Consider the following 22,993-nt stretch of genomic DNA (forward strand, 5'->3'; position numbering starts at 1 on the left):
AGGTTCAGGTTTTGAAATTTTGGAGGCTTCAATCAAGGATCAAAAACCATGGGTTCAATACAGCAGTTAGCAATGTTTGCATTGATTAAACCCTAACAAAATAAGAAAATAATAAAAGGAAATTAGTATATAAACACATAAAATGAATATTCTAGTTTAATAATGTCTATTTTATAATTATAGTGTCAAAAAATTAAAAATCTAAAAGTATTTTATAACCCAGTGCACAAAACTTCTAGGTGACTGGGCGAGGCGAGCCTCCAAGGGCGCCTTGTCGCCTAGGTGTCGCCTTGACAACTATGATTAGGGCTAAGGGCAGAGGAGATTGAACTGGCTTAGATTCTCCAACTGTCATCCATCTTTTATTAATTATATAATGTGAAATACAATCGCAAACGAGACCCTGTTTAAATAATAAAAAGAAAAGGACAGTGATACCCTGCCACCGCTGCATATAAAGAATAATATATAAAACTTCCAACACTTAACCTTGCCAATCTGAGTCTGGAATGACCACTTTAGCTTTATCTGGAGTTTGATCCAAGGTCGAATAACCAACTCAGCTGGACTAATTTGGAAGCCTTGGCAGAATTTAGTCCTTGCTGATGCTTTGTTTTTACATTCTATGTATTTTATTCTTGAAATTAGACTTAATTTCTAATTGTCTCACATGAATTCTTGTTTTAATCAGATTTTTATCTGTTGTTGAACATTTGTCTGATAAAACCTGGAGTTAGGCCTTCTGAAGCTTATATCCTATTCTATTCAGGTTTTTGAGCAATCACTACAATGTTCTTTCTCAAGCATTGACGAGGTAAGAAAAATACTTATGGACCTTGTTTTTTTAAGTCAGATTTTCAAACTTGTTTCACTGCATGTATGGTAATGTTTTATTCTGACGAGGTAAGAAAAATACTTATGGACCTTGTTTTTATAAGTCAGATTTCCTTGGTTATTATGCAATTTTATCATCTTTGGGGGTCCATTTACTAGAGTTGTCATACAAAATAAATGTTGTGTTTAATTAATAGTTGTTCCATTGGAGTTAATTGATAGAACACTCAGGGATAGTGAGGCTTTGGTTATTTAGATTACAACATCTGTACTTTAATATATGGACTAAAAGAAAGAGATTTGAGGAGAAATTGGGCAGAGTATCTCAGTTAGAAGGATCTTGAGATTGAGTTGGTTAGAGTGAAGGAACTTTTCATATGCTGATGATCAATTCATTACAGATGGTGTATCATTGAGTTGCTAGAGGGACTTTAGGATGGTTTATTCATAAACAGAGAGGGCCTTAAGTGAATCAATATAAGAGTGTAATTAGGGGTTCTGATAGTTGAATGTGATGTTTCTAGAGTATGTGTTTCCTGGGATGGGGGTATGTGGATGGGTGCTGTACCGTGATTGTTCTGTGCAACATGTGCACATACTTGTGAATTGTGATACATATATTGATTGTAGGACTTGGTCTTTTTAAGTGCAGGGGAGTTGTTAATTCATGCTGCTGCAAGTCTATTTTCTGATATCAAGATTTGTGTTTTCTAGGGCTTCTCTTCTCTCTTTTTTATTTTTATTTACATTGAACAGAAGTGGATAATAACATGGCTATAAGAAATGAGTACAAACCTCTGGGACATAGTGCCAAGGGCAGCCCTAGCCCAAAAGGGGGGTCTGCTCCAAAAGGCGTCAAGAATATTGAAAGAATGAGCTTGGCATTTTAGGATGCCATTATGGTTCAGTTTTTCCTACAATTGAATTGGTGGATATTAGAACCCACCTGAATGAGTGATTCAGTCTGGCACTCAGGCTCAACACATCTCTAATAACACTTTCCTAATCCTACTAAGGCTAACTTAGTTTGAAGACACCAGAAATCACTAAAAATAGTAATATGTGAATTTACTAAAATTAGTAATTACGAGATTTACTACAAATAGTAAGACCAAGAGTTACCATAAATTGGTAATTTCAAGATAAAAATCTAAAAAACAGAATCATGTTCTCAAGGCACCAACAACTAAAAAATAAGCAAATAAAAAAACTGAAACAAGACCAATATCCTATACTGAAATTGATATAGGAATTGGAATATTGGTTTGTTTCCCCATAAATTATTTTCCTTGCTTCTGCCTCTGCAACACTTGGTGATCATATTCTCTCGATTCTGTACTCTACCTTGTTTGACTACCAATCTTTTGTTGGTAAGTTGCCTTACAAAGCAATTAAGTTTATTATGTAACATTCATTCTTGATGATATTTGCGTATTGTTATCTGCAAAGTGTTATCAAAGCATCAACTAGTTGACCAGCCAGTCCATTGAGGGCCAAAGTGACTTAATCACTAACTAGCTGGCCGATTCTCATGATGCGGTTGCCTAGGACAACTAAGCATCAGCTAGGTTGACTAGTCAACCCAGTCCACAACAAAATCATTTTAAGCCGTATTTATTTGTATATCTTCTCTAATTATTAGAAATAATATATAACATTTTTTCATTTTGTTAATTTATGATGTTACTTTAAACCTTTGTGATGGAAGATGGAGCAATGTTGGACGGTTGTATATAAAATAGAAAAGGCTTAAAATAAAAGGCAGAAGAGTAGTTTTCTTTCCTTTATTTTGTGAAAAAAAGCAAGATAACGTTATATTAATTGGTCAAAAAGAGGGAACATTCCCTATACGGTGAGCTGCTATACAAGTATAGGCATTTTCAAACAGTAAAGATATACTAAATACAAAAAGTTATACAGCATAAGAAGAAGAAAAAGCAGAAATTGTCCAAGAAATGACTTTTGCAGAGATGTTTTGGTAAGTTTCATCTAGTTGAGAAGCTTTGATTCTAATGATCCTGCTGTTTCTCTCCATCCAAATACACCAGAGGGTGGCTGCAGGGATTAGATGTCAGGATGCATTAGATTGGGGAGGCAGATTTTGCACCAGCCAACTTTGAAGGGCTTCCAGAACTGACCTTGGAAAGACCCAACTTATATAAGTGTCTAACATAGTGGGCCCAGATCTGGTAGATTATTTGGCAGTGGAGGAATAGGTGATTCATTGTTTCCAGCTCTAGGTTACAGAAAACACAGGTGGAAGAAGGAATATTCATACCTCTTTTGATAAGATTTTCCAGAGTAAGAGACTTGACGAGGCCTGCAATGCAAACATGGAAGGCACTCTTTTAAGTTTTCTTGTAATTAGCGATATGTTGGTATATAGTTGCCACAAATGTCAAATCAAATAGTCGATGTTGTATTCTTTATTTGGGAGACGAAGACTGTGATTCCCTATCCTAGATTTTGCTTTGCTTGCAAAACAAAGACTATAAACTTAAGGTTCAATATCATTCCTTTCTTCCACTATTGTAGTCCATGTCACTGAGATTTCATTAATATCTTAAGTTTTGAATATGTCTTTGTTTTGTCAACTAGGCAATGCCTCGGCATTGACTTGTCATCACATCAGACAAAGAGGTCAAAATGACTAGTGATTGTTTCACTGCATTGATATTGTGAGGGTGACTGTTAGTATGCCCAGGGTTCTAGTGCTCATCTTTCTATTCTGTGTATCTTTCTATTATTTCTTTTGTTGCTGTTCCTAAAAATGTTTTAGAGACTTTCTCATTCTTAGTTGAAGGCAGCAAGGAACCTTGAGATGGTGGCCCTATATTATAATAACACCTGGAAACTTGTTCAGCTTCCTTAGGGAAGAGAACCTTTTGGATGTAAGTGGGTCTTGATTCTGAAACATGGAGCTGATGACTTGATGAAGTTGTACAAGGTTATATGGGAAAATTGTAATCTGTGTTTTATGAAATTCCTTGAAGTAAAGCATAGAATCTGTTCCTTATGCCAAAGTTGTAGTTAAATCTTCAAAGGACTGCATGCCCATACTGTGTGCATTAAATGTCGTTGCTGCTGTACCCTATGAACCACCTTTTGTTTTGACTGCAGAACAAGGAAATAGACAATTTCTGCCTTTAGACACTTAGGTCTCTTACCATGCTATTTAAAAAGTTAGATTGTTGCAATTTTGTTGGTTCTGCACTTTTTAAGTGTCTAATTTGAGTTCTTTACTGGATTTTGATTAATCAAACAATACTAACATGCCAGTGGACCCTGCTATTACAGTATCTGGATTTATTCCTCACTCGAGTGGATGGTTTACGGCGAAGAATTTCTCCCACTAATGCGGAAGATGGCCTTGATTGCACAGTGTTCAGGGACACATTTCAGGTTCCTAACTGTAATGCCAACACAAATTGTTTGGATCTTTCACTTATGATTGTTTTTCATTGTTCTTGTTAATCTAAAGCTCAACCTGTTTCCTTGGAATTGTATTGTTTTTTTTTTCCTTGGAAAATATGCAGTATATTTCCTATAGAATTTTGTTAAATACTGTACTTGGTATGCCCAAATTGTTTCAATGGAGGTTTGATCATTTTTGGGTTATTATGTGTATTAAAGCCTTTTTGTGGGGGGTGGGGTGGTTAGAGTGTTTCTCCTTTTCTTTTCTTCTCTCCTGATTTATTTATGGTGACTATTTTCATTGTGATTGGCATGCATCACAGAAACACCCATATGGAATTTGTTCTTATGCAAATTGTCATTAGCAAGATGGAATCAAGGGAGAGTTACCAAATGAACAATTCCACCTTTTAGGGCACTTTATCTGTTTTTTAACAAATGCTTGATGAATGCATTTCACTGAGTAAAACTTGTCTGAAAGATTATTATCTGCTGAAAAAATTTTTGAATTCATCAAATTTTCCATATAAAAGTTGGAGACCATATGAGTTGGTCTCCCTGAAGTTCAGGACAAATGATAATTTCCTTAGTATACAACATGTAGTCATGTATTACCTAGAACATGGGTCACATTCCAGGTTTACACCATTCATTGTTGCAAAAGAGAAATTTTGTGCCTTCTACCTGATCACAACCATGGTAAAACCAGCAAACTCCTGGTGAAATTTCAATATTTCTTTCCAATCAGTCTGGGGACTCCTCCAAACAACTCCACTTCATATAATTGGTGATTGTAGGCCTGACTTGTTTTCCAAGTCAATTACAAAGTCACCCTTACCTCTCCACTCCTAGATCTCAAACCTACAACATGCACTGGCAATTAGCTGTGTTTGGCATGCTTCTAGAGACTCAGTTCTGATGAATTTTGTGATTCTAAGAATCAACATTAAATTTTGATGTATGGAAATTGCTGGAATTAAAGCATCTTTTGGTCTCAAAATTCATTCTAAGAATTGATTCTTTGGAGCTAAAATTTTAACATAAAAAAAGAATCATTTTTGGCTGAAAAGTTGACTGTAACCAATGGTAATCAGACCTGTGCTTTTATAAGAAGACAGAAGAAAAAAGAGAAAAGAAAGAGGGGGATCAAGGGAGAAGAAGAAGAGAAAAGACAGAACGAAGAAAAAAGGGGTGGAGATTCTAATGGTTCTACGACCCTGAGCTGGCCGAAGAGAAGAGGTAAAGTTATGTGGAGATGTTCTTGGGCTGCATTGATTTGGACAGTTTGGGAGGAAAGGAACAGCATAATTTTAAATTGTACAGAAGGGAAGGATAAACCGATTGTAGCTTGGACTCTAGGAGAAGGTTTTCTTAAATTATATTTTGATGGAAGTTGTCTTGGAAACCCAGGGTTGGCTGGCATTGGAGGAGTATTTAGATATTCTGAAGGACACATTCTTGCTGTAGTTTTTGGCCCTGTTGGAGAAGGGGATTCGGTGTATGCTGAATTCAAAACAGTCTTGCAAGGAGTACAAATTGTTAAGTACTTAGGTGCCGTTTGCAAGTCTTTTTTGAAAGATCTTCCGGCTGACCTGATAGCCAAAAGATGATGTGAGCTTTTGCATTAAGATCTTAACAGCCTGAAGACCGCTTTGTTAAGGTGTGTCTTCCTATGCATCTTTCTGTGCGAAGACGTGATGAAAAAATCGAAAAGCTCCATTTGGGGCTTCTAGAAAATAGCCCAAAATGGGCTTCACACGTCTTTTTGGGGCTACATCTTTTGGCGGTTAGATCTGTTCCCAACCAAATGGGAAAAGACCAAAATGCGTGCTGCTGGGCTTTTAAACAGCTGACAGCCTGCACAGAAAGACGTGCCGAACAGCGCCTTAAACAATGACAGATTGGTAAATACTCCTCCAATGCCTGCCAACCCTGGTCAAGAGATGAACAAGTTGCATATCATAGACTATATAAGGAAGACATACTTCTTGGGAAGCAACTCTCTTTGATAAAGTGTCAGTCCACTTCAATAAGTTTTGTTCTATCAGGCTGTCTTGGGTTATGAGCAATGTTAATGGCGTTTGGTTATCACAATACAACATTAAGGGTCTTCCATATTCAATCCCCATTTCTTTTAAGTAGGGATCTCAGCTATAACACTTGAGTCACCCCATTAGCCATAGACCTATACTATGCTTTAGCAATGGAGCGGGCAACAACATCAAGGGTCTATCACCACAATATCATCAACATACATAGCCAGGAGAGTCAAGGCAGAACCTGTTTCTTGATATAGTGAGTGTGATCAGATTGGGCTTGTACGTATCCAAATTTCTCTAAGGCAAGTCTAGATCTATCAAACCATACTCTTGGAGATTGCTTCAAAGCATACAAAGCTTTCTTCACCCGACAGACTTTCTTATCAGCATCTATGTTATAAAAAGTGGGAGGAAACTGCATATACACTTCCTCCTGTAGATCATCATTTAGAAAAGCGTTTTTAACATCAATTTTGAATGGTTTAAAATGTCCCTAATTTCCCTAATATTTCCACGACATATTTCCATTTTCATTTCCATAGGTAGTGACATGAAACTTTACTGGAACCGACATTTCCCCAATGAACACTACCAACACTATGTGGAGTGCAAGAGATAGTTTCCACAAAATACTTCCATTTCCACTTCCATGGGTAACAACATGAAATTTTACTTCAATTGACATATTCCCCATTGAACACTACCAATACTATGTGGAGTACAAGAGATAGTATTATAATATAATTTGGTAACAACATTGTAGGTATGTGAAGTAGCAAGTTATTGTCCACCTAACTTATATGATTACCACTTTGATTGATCTATTGCAACCATTTACATTTTCTATGAGTTCAAATTTTGCTTTAACCTATTCTATCATGAAGCTCCGAATCTTAAAGTTTATAGGGCAACTTTAGAATATATTCTTTTATCTATAACCTTACTTTCTTAGCTTTGTTTAATGATTTAGTATAAGATAATAATTTAAAAAGGTGCGCCTATGCTTTTTTTATCATTTCATAAAATAACATTATATATTTTGCACATTTTACAATGTTTCCACCATATCTATAATTTTTACAATATTTCCGACGTTTCCGACATGTTTCTTTTATTTGGATGACCGACATTTCCACTGACATCGACATTTCAAACCTTGGGAACGACCATGAGAAATTTGCAATAAGTGATAGAAATACTTTAATAGTGTTCATTTTGGTGACTGGTGCAAGGGTTTTTAACTACAATTTATGATTGCACTACTTACCTTGTGTGATTTAAGAAAGTATAGATGGATCAAATATGATATGAAATTTGAAGGGTTAAGATCCATCATATGGATGGCCTAACCATGCTAGATGGCTGGGCGAAATTTCAAAAAATTCCTAATGCTTCCAGGAACCAAATTCCCTATGTTTCGAAAAATTGCATTTTTTACGATCTGTCTTGCATTGAACTGGACCAGATTTGAAACCAAACAAAGAGGGGGATGTATACCTGATACGGATGCCACAAACACAGGTCCCAAGGTGGAAGTTCACGCCCAAATCAGTCCTAAAACCAGCTTCCACTGAAGATGGCACAATGTACTCTTGAAGCTGGTTCAACAATGCAGTTTTCAGCAAAACTACAATCCAACTGCTTGGATCGAACTGGGGAAGTGAGCAAGAAATTCCTCTGGATTTCTCTTGCAAAAGTTAGAGGAAAACTGATCTCTATCAGTCCCAAATAAGCTATAGTCTAACTAGGGTTTCTTGGAAGACAAAAGAAGAGAGAGAGAGAGAGAGTAGAATTGAGAGGTGTTCTTGTTTAGTTCCCCTCTTCTTCTTTTATCTCTTTATGGAGCACTTCTCCTAATCAAATTAGGAGATTATCCAAATCTAATTTGGATCTAGACTCTATTAAGAGATAAGCCTTATCCTCTTAAGAGGATGGGTGCTCCATACCCATTTCCATATCCAGATTTGCCCCATGTCACATGACAACTTAAGCTGTCATGTGATAACTTAATTGATCATATTAATTATGGGCCTTAGGCCCATTAGCTATAAGGCTCATGACCCAAGAGTGTTGCATGGCCATCTTAGGCCTGATTTGTATGGCGTGGGATACCACAATGACCTCACATAAGTCCACATGGGTTCGACCTAGCCTCTGTGAAAGGGCTTGACTGAATTCACTACTAAATACAGTGAACCCCGATCACATCACTATGGGTTCAAAACGGGCCCAACATTTACACTTAAATGATCTTTGAATTCAACCATTCTATGAAGACCCAGGGATAATGGACTTATGTGAGATAAATCCTATTAGGTAATCAGCCCTATAATGGTCTCTTAGACTTAATCTCTCGACCCATAATGATCAGACACTGCCTGACAGGGAATGACCTCTCCCTTGGTTGCAAGGTGCAGTGTCACACTCACTATTGACAGTTGAAATCCACTACCGGCAGTTTAGGTTTCCATCAGAGAGAGTGTAAACCCTATCATTCACTTTGTCCGACAAAGGGGCCAATCCTATCACTATGATCACCCAATCAGATGAATTCTCAGATTGCCCCAACATACTCAGGTTTTGATCCTCAATGGATCTCACTGATTGGCATATCAAAGACAGCCCAATCCGGCACCTAATGCAATACCATAATCAACTCTAGAGTTATGTTTAACTTTCTAGTTTTGCCCATCAATTTCCAAGGTCCAGGGCATAATCGGAAAATGGTTTGGGTTCAATGTTTCAACGAAACACACACTACGTGTGCTTTGGGTCTAACCCTAGCAGTTGAGACAAGTTGCCCCAATTTCTTTGGCAGCACCTCAGTGTCAACCTTGGCAGGATAAACTCTCCAAGTCTATCTAACGGCTGAGAACATTCTAAACTAACACGAGTCTCATAAGTGTCCAGTTTAAGGGGTAATTTCATAGAAACATGCCAATATCAACATGAAACAATAATGTACTTTTATTCATTTACAATAAATGTATCTGTACATCAATTTGATTGGAGCTAAGGGCATACACTGTCTAACAAAATTAATAGGGTTCTGTTTTACAAGTATAGAATTGGAAGAGATTTTTAATAGAAGTGTAGCTGCCATGAGGTGTGTGTGCCCCATTCTATTCATTATATGGTAACTGTGCAATAAGAAAAGGGGCAGTTGCAGAAAAGGAAAAACTCTTTGAAGCCCTTCTTCTTTTCTGCACCTGTTCCTTCTTGTATTGGACTATCAGTCTCAACCAATAGTCAAACGAAAAAACTGTGCAATAAGAAAGGATTCAACCATAATAGGTAAAAAGCTTTGGGATATAAGAATGTGGTAGTGGAAGGGGATTCAAAGATAGTATTGGGATGAATAGGCAACAGCCAAGATCAAAGATTTGCTATCCGAGAAATATTGAAATATAAAAATTATCAGTTGAGGTGGAAGTCATCTTTAGATGGGTGCCAACTGCCAAGGTTAGTATATAGTATTAGGCTACTGGTGTATTTCCATTTCCAAAAATTCGATTCATGGTATAGGTATGGGTATCCCATGTAATATGTTTATTTTCTTGTTTCATATTTTAAAAGTGTTATGCTATAAAGTATATCTAAAAGAAGTGTTATGCTATATGTAAGGAGGCAGAGCTCAATTGCATCGAGGGTCAGGTAGGTGGTTAAGGATGAGGGTGGTTGAGGGAGAAAAAAGAAGTGGTAGGGGTCTATAGGAAGATGGGTGAAAGGCTGGCAGGTTTTCAGTTTCAGTGTGTTTGCAGGAAGTGAAAGGAGATCAGGGTTGGGGTTTTAACAAACACTTGGTCTTGTTTCCCCCTTGTGTGTTTTGGTTTATATGGAATGAGAGGATCAGGAGATAACTAGAAGATAAGCCCAAAATTATTGAATTGCTGACGGCTTAGTTGCTCAGCTTGACTCGGTTGGATTCTGATGATCCCTGATTTTGAACAAGTTGAGCAGTTCAGATTTGAGGGAGAACTTTCGGAGTGTTTGTGATATTATGAATTGTAACAGTGATCAGTTTGTATTTTTGGTCATTTGATGTTTTGTTTTGGTGAGGTGTCCTCTTGTCACCTCTTAATATGTAACCTTTTTTCTTTTTAATAATTTTTTCTTCGTCTTCCAAAAAAAAAACAAGTATGCAGGTATCATAGGAAATAATCCATATATTAATGAATTCTAATATCATATATCTATTAAAAGTTCTAAAATTTTAACCTTGTTAGCAACCTTCTATCGGTAAGATAGCTAACATCATGTACATAAACTGTTCACTTTTGTCAAATAAGCAAGGAGAAAGGGGTAAACATCATGTAAAAAGTGTTTCAAGAACACAAAGTTTATTGAATCCAACATGGACACTTCATCCATTAAGCGAATTAATGCAACACTAGATAAAACAAATTTGATATACTTGATATTTGAGGCAATTCAGTTCCTCTCCCTCCTAGGGTAGATCCTTTTGTGTGGTTAGAGGCTGTTGGAAAGAGTCTTGTGTCTTCTCCTCTGTACATTTTCTTTTTCTATTAAATTTTTAATAAATTTTTTACTTTACAAGAAAAGAAGCTTAGACAACAAGGGGCAGTAGAGGGTGCCAACCAATTATATAGCTGGGTGCATAAGCTTTTGTAGTCTTATTGAGAAAATGTGAGATTTCTATTAAAGAAATAATGATATAGATAAAGGCTGCTGAGGGAGAGGTTTCCTCAACAGTTGAGTACAACAAAACGTACGCAAGACAAGGCCAGAGGATAGCTCTTTCGAAGCAGAAGAGAGGATCTTATGGAGGATAGGTCCCTTCGTTACTTTCTGGGGTATATAGGAGAAAAATTGAAGGGTATACAAAAGTGAATCAATAATGTTGCACAGGATTTGCAAGGTTACAGTGCTCAAATTTCCAAGTAATGATATCTGATTGGGAAACATTCAATGAAGCTTTCATTGCTATATATTGTTTTTGTTCTGATATTTTTAACATCAATTCAGTTTAATTTGGCTGATGTTCTTGAATTGTATAATGTATTGTATATATCATATTCCACAGCGTGCCAAAGAATACATCTCTCCACACCTAAAGAGTACTGATGATTTATTGCATCTGCATGCTTATTGGGCTCATTTAGAGTTAAATCTTGCTAAGGATCTGGTTGCAGCTCGTGGAGTTTGGGAGAGCCTTCTGAAGACCAGGTTTGGTTCATACCTTGCCTGCTCTTTTTAAGTTTGCGGCATTTTACTTTATTTTCTCTGTACTTGAGAATTTTTTATGGTTCACAGTGGTTCAATGTTGGAAGCCTGGCAAAGCTATATCAGAATGGAAATTGAAGCAGGTCATATAAAAGATGCTAGGTCTATCTATAAGAGATGCTACAGTAAAAGATTTAGTGGGACTGGTTCAGAGGTATACTTAATACTGATACTTTCTTGATTGCTTTACTCATTGTGAATTGTGTATTCATAATCATAACCCTTCTGTTTATATATGCTGATACATATATAAGTCATACAAAAATTTGCAACTGGTTCATAGATACACAATACAAAAATTGGTGGTTTTCTTTTCCTTTTTTCTTTTTCTTTCATTCAAAAGAGTAAGATTGTTGTATTACATGTTTGATTGTTGGATGTGTGTGACAAAACTATCAATCATCAACTTATAGTTTATGGTGGCATTTTAATGATCTTCTTTAGTTTTTGACACATGGTTCTTCTCTGTTTCTTTTTCACTTTTTTAATGCATTGAAGCTAATGGGAATATGAAATTAGAAGAAAACAAAACAATGGAAAATGAAGATTTGATCTAGAAAAGTGAGAGAAATAAGAGAAGTGCTGAACAAGAGGAATAAAAAGGTGGAGAAGAAAGGGAGAAGGAGAAGAGAGTTCGATGATATCTATTCCATTCCCTTAATTAGTTTTATTAGTTTTGATCAAAGAATGGGCCAACTTCAAAGATCCCCTTAATGTAGTGGTCAGCTCATAGATATAAAATAAGAAGTTTAACAGGCCCATATAACCAAAGCTCATTAATATAAAGACATAATGGCAACTATAATATAAACGATACAAGCATAGTTGTCAAGGTGCCTAGGCGACCATAGGTTACCCAGGCACCTAGGCAATGGAATCTGAAAGCATAAAATCTAAGGAACCCTACTTCTCCTAAGCTACTTTATTGGTTTTTTATACTAACCAACGTACCTGTATGCTACCTATTAGCAATAAAACCATTCAAATGAGTAACTGACTATAAATTTCATATAAAAACATAGAAATGCCTTCATAAATACATCATTTAAATATATTAAACCAATGTTTAATAACCTGTATCAGGCTAACAAATGGAAATGCAGCAAGGATAAGAGAAAAATAAGGGGGCACTATTTCGTTCCCAAAAAAAATTTCTTAAAAAATAACAAAATAAAAATCCATGAATAAGGGGACAACTTGGACTGTGTTTAAGGGGTAGAGACCCTATTTCAGGCCAATTACAAGGTTGAATGCAGCAAAAAAGGAGAAAAATAAGGAGACGGAGCCCCTGTTTCTTTCCAAAATAAGGGGACAAAGAAGAGCCACAGTCTTGTTCCCAAAAGTATTTAAATAAAACTAAGAAAATAAGAGTAATAGGACCATTCGAAGGAGGAGGGGGTGTCGGAAAAGCCCCTGTTTTGTTTCCAACAATATTTCTTAAAAAATGTAAGAAAAAAAATACAGGAGCACGGGACAACTTGGACTGAAAAACTCTTTTCAGTCGTCGGTCTTCTTTGTCTTCTCTTCTCAGTCTTGGTTTAGAACCCAAAAAACTTGTAACATACGCATAATTCTAAATAACCATCTTAATAAAAAAAAGTGTAACATACAAAAGGGTGTATGTTAATAAAATAAAGCCAACCAATAAAATGATATAAATATATATGAGCATTCAAGAAAATGATATGGTAATATGGAAACCATATTAGTGTTGGGTGAGGTGACCTCTAAAAGTCGCCTAGTCGCCTGGGCATTGCCTTGACAACTATGGATACAAGTGAGAAGATTAAGGCCCATCCAGTCCTGTCTATCTATAGTCCCCCTGAAGTTGAGCATAGCTGTCAACCATGCCCATCTTGCTTACATAATTCTGTAGCTTACCCTTTGGAACCCCCTTTGTTATTACATCTACTAATTGTTCCTTACTCCTTAGACGCAATAAATGGCAAATACACTTCCCCTAAAGTTACTCTCTCCCGTATGAAATGTCTATTTACTTTAATACGCTTTGTCCTATCATTCTAAACCGGATTATGAGCAATGTTATTGGCCACTTAATTATCAAAGTACAACATCATTGGCTTATCATAGATACTAACCAATTCCCCTAGGAGAGATCTAGCCCATAACAACTCAGATACACAAATGGGCATATCATTGTATTCTTCCTCCATTGATGATCTAGCAACCACAGGCTGCTTCTTACTTCTCCAAGAAATAATGTTCCTCGCAACCATAGCACAATAACTAGAAGTGGATCTCCTGTCCTCAATGCAACCAGCCCAGCCTACATCTATATATGCCTTCAACTTCATATATCCATGTTTGGGAAAAAGAATACCCTTCCCTCGAGTTCCTTTCAAGTAGCACAAAACCTTTTCAATAGCCACCATATGGGTATCTTTAGGAGCCTGCATGAATTGGCTAATCACACTTATATCATAAGAGATATCAAGATGAGTCTTCAAAGATATAATTTCTTAAGAATTCTCTGGGACACTCCCTTCTTAGTTAATAACTCTTCATCATTGGTTAAGAGCGTGTGATTTAAATGAGTAGGCATGGATGTAGGCTTAACTCCAAGTTTGCTAGTTTTAGTTAAATGATCAAGGACATATTTCCGTTGAAAAATATACCTTCCCTAGACTGAGCAACGTCTATCCCTAGAAAGTACCATAACTTTCCCAAGTTCATAATCTCAAAATTAATACTAAACCTCATGAGGCTTTGAACTTGCTGTAAATCATTGCCAATAACCACAAAATCATCAACATAAATGATTAAAAGGGTCACTAGAGAAGCTCTCCTCTTAACAAAGTGGGTGTCATCAAATTGAGTTTGTGTGTAACCAAAAGTGACAAGATTAGCATGAAACTTGTCAAACCAAGTTCTAGGGGACTGTTTGAAGAGATTTCTTCAATTTGTAAACCTTTTTCTATATTTCTTGCCCCTATATCCCTAGTGTAGGAGGAGCGTAAACTTTTTCATATAGATCTCCATTCAAGAAGGCATTATTGACATCAAACTAATAAAGAGTCCAGTCAAAACTTGTTGCAAAGAAGTGAAGGACAAGAGAACCTTAACTGAGGTCATTTTAGCTACTAGAGCATAGGTCTCCAAGTAGTCTATACCATACATTTTACTTGGGGTGTGTAGGAAACTGTGGACCCCACATTAGCATACTCGTGGGACAGCATGGATTTAATTAAGTTTTGATTAGGATTAGCTTTCCTAGTAGGATTAGTTTTAATCTTATCTTATCTTGTCTTATCTTGCCATGTAAACATTAAAGTCCTATTACAATTATGAAAGTATGTATATAAATTCAAAGGGTGGGGCGGCTGTTTAACAACCAACCACTCTCTTTTCTAAAACCCTCCACGAAATCTTCCTCTCCATCTCTCTTCTTCTCTTCTCCTCCTCTCTTCTATTTTTCTTTTATTTTCTGTTCAAATCTTTAGTCTTGTACGACTACTGGGTTCTCATCTAAAAGAAAAAAATCCAGTTAACTAAATTGATTAGTTTGGTATTTTTTTCAAAAATCAAAGGACTGGTTCAGTTCCAGTTAACTTATAAAAATCAAGCGGTTAATCGAACCAACTAGTATATATATATTATATTATATTATCTATAATATAAGAGAACCTTTGTGGGAGGAAACTTGGTCATCTGGAGAAGAAGCAAAGTGTGGTGGCTAGATCCAGTGCTGAAGCAGAATGCAGAGTTATGTCTCATTGAGTTGCTGAAATCATGTGGATAAGAAACCTGTTAGGTGAACTGGGTTTTGCAGTTAACTGTTGTTAGTTTTAATTATGTTGTTACCATGCTGTCAGCTAAGATTGCTGGCAGCATGTTCTTTTCTTTTGTTTAGGGTGTGCCACTAGGGGCCTATGAGCAATTTCTTGTAATTATTATAATACAATTTTAAATAAAGGAGAAGCTGGGTACCACCAGTTCTTATCTTTCTCATCTTCTTCTTCTTCTTCTCCTCTCTCCTCTCTTCTCTCTTCTTCCTTGTACGATCACATGGTATCGGAGCAACATTAATTCTGGACAATATTTTTTTTTCTTTATGCTGAGGAGTATTCACTCAACTCAGGTGTCGGTTTTTTGTTTTGGAATGTGAAGACAAAAAACATAAAATCGGACTGATCGGAAACATCTCTTGTTACTTCTTCTGGGTTCTTCCTTGGTCGTAGCACCAAGGTAACCCTAACTGGTGGAAGCCGATGCTGTGAAGCTTCCTTGTCCTCTTTGACTGATGCTGTGAATATCCAAATAAACCTCTTTTTTGACCTTCAGCTGGTGCTGTGAAGGCTTGGCTCCATCGACTGATGCTTTAAAGCCCAAAAAACTTCCTTTTTTGACCTTCGGATGATGCTGTAAAGGTCTGGTTATGTTTTTGCACCTTAATACAGGTGCTGTACAGGGGTGTGTGATCCCCTGTGTCCAGGTATGTGCTAAAATCAGTGTGTGAAGTGTGGAATTTACAGTAGTATACTTTGAATAGCAGTTTTTTTCTCTTCCTAGACTGTTTATGTGCTGCAGAAGTGTGTATATGCTTTCGGAAGTAGGGTGTGGTGTTTTATGCCTAACTGTGACTATTAGAAGTAGTACTGGTGTGAGTACTGGTCTTGTGCACCTACAATGTTTTGTTCTAGCTTGTAGACCTGCCTTTAAAAATGGCGAATGATGATTCTGCATCATCTGGGGTTACATCAACCCGTGGTGCTGCAGGTATGGGGGCTGAAAGCATGATGTTCTCTATGCCGAACACTCCTTTGAATGATCTGAACTACCTAGAGTGGGCCAAAGGTGTAAAACTTTATGTAACAGCAAGGGGGAAAGCTGGTTACATAAATGGAAGGGTGAAACCCAAGAGTGGGACTGATGTGAAAAAGAATTTTATGTGGGCAGATACTGCAAATGAGATATGGGAATAGGCCAAAACCACCTGTTCAAAGCAAAGGCGCTTTGCTAAGATCTACCAGTTACAAGCTGAATCCTTAACCTGTAAATAGGGAAACCGCAGCCTATCAGCCTATTATTTATCTCTTACCTCAGTGTGGAAAGAATTGGACCACTATCAGGCTATAGAATGGAAACATGAGGATGATGCTAGAGCTTATAACAAGGGTTTCTTAGCAGCGGGTTTTTGCTTTCTTGTTGGGGCTAAACCCTATATATGAACCCCTTAGAGTTCAGATTTTAGGAAGTAAAGAGTTACCCTCAGCCCAAGAGGTGTATGCCCTTGTTCAGTTTGAGGAAAGTAGGAGGAATATGATGGTTACAACTGAGGGGGAGCAACTGGTAGCATTAGCTGCAATGGGTGGAAATAATATGGAAAAGAAAAATTATTTCAAGAAAACCGATGATAGTTCTACACTCACTGCCGTCGTTCAAGACATACTCGTGACACATGTTGGGAGCTCCATGGGAGACCAAAGTGGGTTGTAAAGAACTAAGAACAGGGTAAGGTACAGAGTCAGAAGAATCCTAATACAACTTACAATGCAGCAAATGTAGTAACCCAAGAAACTTAGTCTGCTGGGGTTTCAACTGATAATGCTCGAGAACACTTCATTGGTTTTGACCCCAAGGACGACATTATGAACTCCTTCTGTAGTCACTTGGAATCATATGGTAGGGCCTTGCACCAGATGAACAGATCAGCCACTGGTAACCGGTGTATTCGGAAAAAGTAAATAAAAATTTTTCTCCATGCTTCCCCGGCAATGGCGCCAAAAACTTGGTGTAGCCGGAAGCGCGTCGTTAAACACTCCAGAACACTAGTTTAAACATTTATAATTTTTACTGTTTTTCAAACAACTACTAACATAGTAAATGGGTGAGAATGGGTCGTATCCACAGGGAAGCAAGTGAAAAATTAATATATACTTAGATCTGGACAAGAGAATGCAATCGGGAATGGCAGAAAATAGGAAAATAAAATCTACCATTGCTGAAATGAAAATTTTAAAATTTAAACAAGACAATAAATAACAATCAGAATTTAATAAAGTATGGGAATCAACAAAGGAAGTAAAAGAAATAAATAAGAAAAAACGATCCAGAATCCGGATCCAGTGGCGGTAGCTGCAGATTGGCCAGACAACTTGCAGAAACCCCTCCTGACAAGAACCGAGCGTCGGTCCTTTCTACAACCCTCGAACCCCTCAAAACACCTTAGCCTTGAACTGAACGAATTCAGATATGCAAAACAAAGAAACAAACAAGAATTAAATCTAAAAGATTGCAGAAATAAAAATAACAGAAAAGAAAATAAAGAAAAGAAAAGAATCGTTGCTCAGATCCAGTTGCAGTAGTTGCAGAATGGTTGAACAGCTTGCAGGAATCCCTCCTGACAAGATCTGGGCATCCTCCCCTTCTACAACCCTTGAACTCCCCAAGAAACCTTAGCCTTGTTAACTGGGCGAATTGACCAACCCGTTCTACAGGGCCCCTGGGGTCCTTTTTATAGAGAAGGGTGGACACAACTGGGAATAGAGAGAAAGAGGGGGGTGGCAGTTGGGTTTTAGCAAAAATATGGGTGCCTTAGGGTTTAGAATGAAGGGTTAGGATGGTTCTAGGGTGATCTTAAGGCTGAGAATAAAAGGAGAAGGCACCCAATATTATGTAAGGCTGAGATTTAATGGCTAAAGGCTGAATGGTGAAAATTAGAGGTTAGGTGGCTCCTAGGGTTAGAATGCTAAAAAGAAAGTGCCCTAGAATGGATGGAAGGTGAGGATTTAGCAGTTAGGGGTGGCTAGGGTTTGTTAAGAGTGAAAAGAATGGGTTAAAAGGTGCCCTAGGGTTTGCTAAGGCGTGGGGAGCATGATAATACAATAGGAGGGGTGCCAAACTGGGTTTAGCAGCTAGGAGGCGCCCTCCTGCTTTCAGTTTTTCACAAAAACACCTCCTCTCTCAGCTGGACTTCACACTAGCTTCCCAAAATCTGCAGCTGGACTTCACACTAGCTTCCCAAAATCTGCATTTCAGCCATGAAAACTTCCCAGTTTTCCCCAAAATTTGCACAGAGACCCTTAGAGACCACAACATTGCATTTAATTGGGAAAAGGGTATATCTTGACTATTCTAAGGCCAAAAATACCCCTGAATTGATGCCCTTAAGGCATCAAAATGCAGAGTTATTAGTAACCCTTCTACTTGATTCGCGTCTACATTAGGTAATGTAGCTTCTGCCTTCCATGTCTCCACAACCACAAATTCCCCCTGGATCATTGACTAAGGGGCTTCTAATCACATAACTGGTAAGCCAAACCTATTTAGTTCTTATAACCTTTTGTCAGGAAGGGATAAAAGTGAGACTTGCAGATGGCTCTTTTTCTTCCATTGGAGGTCGGGGATCAATATTCCTCCCTCGAGGACTTAACCTAAATAATGTTTTGCATGTCCCTTAGCTTCCTATCAACCTTCTTTCTATTAGTAGTATCACAAATTCATTAAACTGCAGTGTAACCTTTTTCCCTGATTCATGTATTTTTTAGGACCTAACTTTTGGGAGGACGATTGGTAAAAGAAGCTTAGTGAATGGTCTCTACACTTTTGACAGCAAGGCTGGTTTCTTGGTGTCATCTTCAGAGTCTCATAGTTGGTCAAATAAAGGTCAAATTGTTTTGTGGCATAATCGGTTAGGTCATGTGTCCTTTGAGCAAGTAATGTAGAACAATTTTTTCTTCAAGTAATAAAAGATCAAGTTTCCCTTTCAATATTGTGTATTCTGATGTGTGGGGGCCTACTACCATAACTTTGTAGGGCAGGTATAAGTACTTTATCACATTGATTGACGATTTCTCCCGTTATACATGTGTAGCAGAGACGAAGTCCCAAAGATCGTAAGAGATTTCCAAAGGATGGTGTTTACTTAGTTCCATGTGGATGTTCAGAGTTTTCAATCCGATAATGCCAATGAATATTTCCATAGTGAGCTAAATGAGTTTTTTGCTTCCCATAAATCGATTCATAGAATCTCATTTGCAAGAACACCACAACAAAACGGTGTTGCAGAAAGAAAAAACAGACACCTCCTTGAGGTAGCCCGAGGGATGATGTTACATATGAATGTCCCCAAATGATTTTGGGTTGATGTTGTACTTGCTGTTGCTTGTGTAATGCTTAAATAGATTTAAGCTTTATTGCAATTAGGATTACTTATCTCATAAGATTTCCCATAATTACAATTAGGTCCCTTCACTAAGACCCCTCTTAGTGATTATACCTCTACTTCATGCTTTGTCTATGTTTGCCCCTTAATGTGTGGTTCAAAATTTTGATACAATACATCCTGTATTGGGCGTGTTTTATCGTATTGGTAGATCTCCAAAACCCCAAATAAGGGGTATTTTGGAATTTGGCCACTTTCACGGGGTAGGCATACCTAAAACCGGCCCCCAGAAACAATTTTGAATAAAAAAACTAAAAAAAAGTTATGAAGTATCGAAACAGCCAATATGCCTGTTCGTGTGTATCGATACTTTAAACCATGCGTGTGACCTCTTAGGTTCAACCTTGTTAGGCAGTGGCAAATGATGTCAAACTCCTTTAGCAATCCTGATGGAACTCCTTCCAGCTGAATTGAGTTAAAACTCTTTTAGTTCTCCCTTGAATGTGAATAATAGACCATTATTCATAGGGGTTTCACAAGTCTTGAGTGACACCTAGCAGTATGTCATGACTATCATAATAGCTTGAATTTTGCAGATTGAACATTTCCATCTATAGTTATGTTACAGATGAATTCTTCTATCATACAATGTCTCGAAAGAGTAGAGGGTCATGGTGGTTTTGTCAAACCCCATTGGCTCAGTTATATTCCCACTAGATTGATGATGACTCATGGTAAAACTTGGAATTCTTTTTATAAACCATGTTGCCTTGGCCAAGGACTTCTTGAGCAACACTAATCCTAGTCGGATAGGACATTCTCCCTCATGGAGTGATAGGTCCCATATTATGCATTCACATGCCACCATTTACAATCAACATAGCCGGCATGTGCATGGCTATGCCCCTAATTAGGGTACATAGTTGCAAGGCAACGCCTAGGCGACAAGGCACCCTTGGAGGCTTGCTTGGGCTATTCACCAAGCAGTTTTGTACTTTCTATTAATACTTTTTTATTCTTTATTTTTTTGAGATTATAATTTTAAAATAGACATTATTAAAGTAAAATATTCATTTTGTGTGTTTATATACTATTTTTTTTTATTATTTTCTTATTTGTTAGGGTTTAATCAACACAAACATTGCTAAATGCTGCATTGAACCCCCAAAGACTTAAAAACCTGAATCAATAAGCAAGGAAGAACTGAACATTTTGTCTAATGACTCTAATCAACACATTTTCTTCTTCCATATCTTCTTCTTCTTCTTCTTCTTCTACTACTACTATTACTACTACTACTACTACTACTACTACTACTACTTTTTCTTTTCTTCTTTTCCAATAACAAAAATAAGGGTTCAACCCCTATATTTTTTGAATTTTCTTTTCTTTCTTTTTCTTCTCATGAGTATGTTGATTTTCTATACTTAAACATGGAACTTTGTACTTTTCTTATGAAAATTATGAATAATTATTAAGTAAATATGATTATGGTACCTTGGGAACTACAATAGGATCTTTGTTTTTTGAATAAAAAGTCCATCACCTAGCCTTGCTTTGGTGCCTTGAAAACTATGTTAGGGTATAAGTGTTTGCATTGTCAAACTATGGAAGCCCATGCACAAGGTATCCATGTTGCCTCAGGTCTGAGGATTATCTACACAATTGGGATGATGGAATTTATTATTCACAAAAGACTCTATGTAACTGTTCTATTAATGGGAGTAGTTCAGTGAACTTGTTCTCTAACAAGCACCCACATATTTTCTGTAGTGTTTTTACATAAGTGTCTTGAGATTCATCACTCCACTAAGGCAAGCATAATATGTGCCACTCTATCTGGATCATCAAAGCCCTCTTGATGATCCTCCAACTAGGAACTATTTAAGTATCTTGTACCAAGATAAGCATATCTTAAATTCTTAAAACACTTAAGAATACATTATCTTGACATAGTTGCTTTGGACTATTCATGCAAATTGTAATATTAGAAAACATGAATGATGAAATGGCCATTTATTAATGAAGTGTGAACAGTACAAATCTTCCTTCCACAGTATTGGTTTTGAGGCATACAACTAACAGGAAAGTGGGCTGTACATGGGGTAAGAGAGGCATTTACCATATGTAACAGTCCTCACCAGAAAAGCCACTTTAGATGGCACTTTCTGAGCCCTAACTACCTTATGAGGAAACTTGGGCCTATCCAAAGTAAGATGCTGCACCATGGACTTGACAGAAAAGTTTTCTTTCTTGTCCCATCCCAGAATGTACTGCCCTCTTCTGTTGTGACGGGATGAAATTGGTGAAGTTGGAGAAACAAGGTTTCTAAATTTCCAATTTCCAGTCAAAAAGTTTTCTCCTGAACGCTGGAGCCCAATGACTGTTTGCTCCATCATTAGAAAAAACTTCTGCTACTGTTGCTTCTTTGTTAATGGCTGCATTGAAATGATTGGAGTAGGTATTAGCCAAAGTTCTATCACCACACCATAAGTCCAAGCAAAACCGCAGACGAGCTCCTTTGCTTCCAGACTCCAGTAGAGGTAGAATGAGAGGCTTGAAAAGTGTTCCAACCTCCAAAATCTTGCCCATATTTTCCTGCTATCTGTTGTCTCCACCAATTGTTCCTTTTATTATTGAATCTCCAATGCCATTTGCTTAAAAGAGCTGTATTCATTTTCCTTGTCTGGTAAAGACAGAGGCCACTATTCTGTTTTGTGGAGCATATCTTGGCCCAGTCAACGAGCTGGATTTCCTTGTCATCTTTCCACCCTTTCCAGAGGAAGTCTCTTTGAAATTGAAATATTTCCAAACTACATGCAACTTTGGCAGGGATCTTAAATAAAGAGAGGAAATGTCTTGGAAGACTGGAGATGGTGTTTTTAATTAGAGTTAGCTTTCCTCCCTTGGACTTGTATCTAGCTTTCCAGGAGGATAGCTTCTTTTGATATCTCTCCGGAACTGGATCCCACAAGGAGCAGGAGGAGTTGGCTCCCAAAGACAGACCAAGACAAGAGTACTTTTTTAAACAAGTGTCTAAAATGCCCACAGTCCCATGCGCCTACTTAATATATAAATTCTTATCAGACATGAAAAAAAATCAAAGCTCATTACCGCTTGGTACATGGTGTAGAAAAGGATATTTGCGGACCTTGAGATCCTTTTGAATGGGATATTCATCCTTGTAACCCTACATCTATTGTCTATATGAAATATGTCCAATGCTAAGGTCTATCTGAATTAAGCATCCAGTCATATTCACTTAAAAATCTCCTTCAATTTGTAGTCTTTTTCTGATCATAATATATGCATCATGTATTTCTTATTTATTGATGTG

The 22,993-nt window shown here is 37.3% G+C and overlaps 1 protein-coding gene across 2 annotated transcripts in view; it reads left to right on the plus strand.

Annotated features, from left to right (window-relative positions):
- The window catches only part of LOC104606971 (uncharacterized), a 117,741-nt gene that overhangs the window by 44,587 nt on the left and 50,161 nt on the right, over positions 1–22,993 (plus strand). For both annotated transcript variants that reach the window (XR_016085750.1, XM_010272435.3), the window contains exons 8-11: positions 770–814; positions 4,132–4,236; positions 11,332–11,474; positions 11,562–11,685. Coding sequence is in view for 1 of the 2 variants with exons in the window: in XM_010272435.3 (XP_010270737.1) it covers positions 770–814; positions 4,132–4,236; positions 11,332–11,474; positions 11,562–11,685 (417 nt within the window). In the remaining variant the exon portion in view is untranslated. The remainder of the gene's footprint in view (positions 1–769; positions 815–4,131; positions 4,237–11,331; positions 11,475–11,561; positions 11,686–22,993) is intronic.

The sequence above is a fragment of the Nelumbo nucifera genome, chromosome 4 (genome assembly GCF_055504915.1).
Source record: "Nelumbo nucifera cultivar China Antique chromosome 4, China Antique-T2T, whole genome shotgun sequence".
NCBI classification, from domain to species: Eukaryota; Viridiplantae; Streptophyta; class Magnoliopsida; order Proteales; family Nelumbonaceae; genus Nelumbo; species Nelumbo nucifera.